General features: G+C 43.4%; 1 protein-coding gene across 1 annotated transcript; it reads right to left on the reverse strand.

Annotated features, from left to right (window-relative positions):
* Nucleotides 1-738: 738 nt before the first annotated feature.
* LOC106941630 (coiled-coil domain-containing protein 157-like) lies at nt 739-1,958 on the reverse strand. Its single transcript, XM_015024704.1, has 2 exons — nt 1,120-1,958; nt 739-1,047 (listed from the first exon to the last, which is right to left on the reverse strand). The coding sequence occupies exons 1-2, from the start codon at nt 1,956-1,958 to the stop codon at nt 765-767; spliced, it is 1,122 nt and encodes a 373-aa protein (XP_014880190.1). The 3' UTR covers nt 739-764.
* Between the last annotated feature and the right edge of the window lie 791 nt (nt 1,959-2,749).

Here is a 2,749-nt window from a genome sequence, read left to right on the forward strand (position 1 = left end):
ATTGGATGTGCTGGATGTGTCAAACGCTCCAAACGGTTCAAATGGCGCCGCGCTAGACGCTCGAAGAGCGCCGCAACGGCCCTCGACGCGCCTCCACATAGAATTTGAATGTAAACCAGATGCGCCTGATGGTCAAAATGTGTTTGGTGTGAACGCACCATTATATGTCCAGTGTCATATTAGGTCCACCATATTAGGACCAAAGACTTGTCCTAATATGATGGATTCATTGCTTTGGGTCAGGGGTAATGTTTAGAAGTAAGATGTGAATTAAGGTTTAGTTAATGTTAGGAATAGACTAGTATTGGTTTGAGTTAGGGAAAATGTCTGGGTTAGGCAAAATCGCAGCTACTAAAATGAAGGGAAATCAATGCTAAGTCCTAATATGGGTCAAAATAGTTTTGACAAGCCTATGTAGCATTTTGTTTTCTAAATCATTCTATAAATAATGATGATATAATGTTAGGTTGTTTTTCTGCCAATTGCATAGCTGCAGTACACTAGTAGTCTAATGTGTTGAATGTGCTGAGACACATTCAACACATTAGAAACCAATCAGAACCAAAAGTTTCCCTTTTGGTTCTGATTGATTGTTTCTGCACAGTAGCAGAGCCAAATGAATTTTCACAAATTCTCTGTTTCGTATTCTATTGTCAACTGTTAAACAAATATTCATCTATTCATCCATGGATGAATATCATCTAACATACCTATTTTCATAATGCCTAGTGTTGGCAAAACCTGGGCTTGGATAGTGACCTAGGTTAGTGCCACCTGGGTGTGGGTCGGTGTAAAGGCCGAGCCGGGCTTAGCTTGGCCTTTGTGCCAACGCCAACATGAAGACCCTCCATGCAACCAGTGGAGGTTGATCGCATGGATGTCTGTCTTTCCTCGGACCTCCATGTTTGTGTGGAGGTTTGGCTTTGCGTGGACTCCTCTGTTTGCAACCTGAGTGTGGGTTGGCGCAAAGGCTGAGCCAGGCTATGCATGGAGACCCCTCGTTGATTCAAGGTCTGTCTTTCTTCAGACCTCCCTGGTTGATTGGAGGTCTGTCGTTCCTCGGACCTCCCTGGTTGATTGGAGGTCCGTCTTTCCTCAGACCTCCCTGGTTGATTCAAGGTCTGTCTTTCTTCAGACCTCTCTGGTTGATTCAAGGTCTGTCTTTCTTCAGACCTCCCTGGTTGATTGGAGGTCTGTCTATCCTTGGTCTCCTCTGTTTGTAGGGAGCCTTCTCTTTGCAGGGGGACCTCTGGTTGGGTGGAGACTCTAGGATGGTTGTTTTCTAGAGCAAGTTTTAACTCCACCTTCAGGTCTGCAACCTGACCCTGCAGAGCTTTCACCATTTCCTCCTGAGCCTTAAATTTGGAAGCCTGCTCAGAGTGACTTTTGAGCTGCTCCTCATATTTAAGTCTCACTCGGTATTCTTCAACCATTACTTCAATCAGACCTTTATTGCGGGAGGCGTATTTTGCAGCCTCTCGCTTGAAGTACTCCAGCTGTTGAAGAACACTCTTGTCAACTGTGACTTTGGAAGAGCAAGAAACCTGTTCACGTTTGACTTGCAGGTGACGTTCTTTTTCCAACATTGTTTGCAGCCTTCGAATCTCCTCCTGCTGGGATTTGACTTCAGCCTGTAATGCAACCCTTCTGTCTCTTTCCTCATGGAGTTCAAAATTCTTTGTCTGCAACTCTGTTTTAAGATCGTCTACCTGCTTTGTCAGATCTTTGACGTGTTGGTTTGTCTCTTCCACGTCTTCCACTGAGGGGGTAATCTTGAAGCCAGCAGAGGGTGCTGTTTTCTGCTCGACTTCCGATGATCTTGGTCTCTCAAAGTCGCCGGAAGGACTTGATTCCCCCTGGATCTTTGATTGATCTTCCGGCTCAATGGGGCTGATGCTGTCATCTTCAACAGGGAAAATGACAGCGTCGTAGTCGACTTGGATGTTGAGGTCTACCATGTCGACCCATGAAAGCTTAGCTGGAAAAGCTTCATGTTTGCAAACAATCTGTTGTTGCTTCATGTCTATAGTCTAGTAACTTCTTGCTTCTCTGAACGTCGAACGTGCTCTGAAGAGTGATCTGCCGCGATTGAACTGTGGAACAGGTCAGAGAAAACTCTGTCTGCGAGCCACATTCAAGAGAGCGATTCCCTTGTGATATCATAGAGTGATGACATCACTGCTGATGTCATTGATACCATTGGAACTGAACATTCTATCCACCTTACTCCTGGGAGGCTTACTGGGGAAACGATTATGGGTCTTACTTCTGGTGACTAGCGGAAGTAGCAGTATTTCATTGTAATTTATAGGGTTTTTGGCTAATCTATATTCATGATAGAAGTTACATTTCTTTTGTCGGTTAATACACTGCACAAACATTAGCATTTCACTGCTCCCCATTAGCATTAGCCTTTTCCCTAAAAATAGCTTTTATCTATTTTTCTTATTTATTAGTCACACTTAGTATACTGAATGGAGGAAGAAAATGTAAAACAACATGCTAGCGACAGAGTTTAGGCTAATGTTAGCAATTTGGCTCATTTTAACTTGTACACTAATTTTAACAAACAGAATGGAGTAAGTCCATGTTACTCAACATGTTTGTGACTCTCCACATGCTATTGAGTACATTGCAGCTTACTTTAGCATTGATGCTAATTTGTAGCATTAGACGGGCACACTTTGGCAGGCCCCATTTAAATTTCTTCAGAAATGTTCTAATTTCTCAATATTCTTTTCTCTCTATC

Source organism: Poecilia latipinna, unplaced genomic scaffold (assembly GCF_001443285.1).
Source record: "Poecilia latipinna isolate Pla-1442-1.1 unplaced genomic scaffold, P_latipinna-1.0 Scaffold3774, whole genome shotgun sequence".
Lineage (NCBI taxonomy): Eukaryota > Metazoa > Chordata > Actinopteri > Cyprinodontiformes > Poeciliidae > Poecilia > Poecilia latipinna.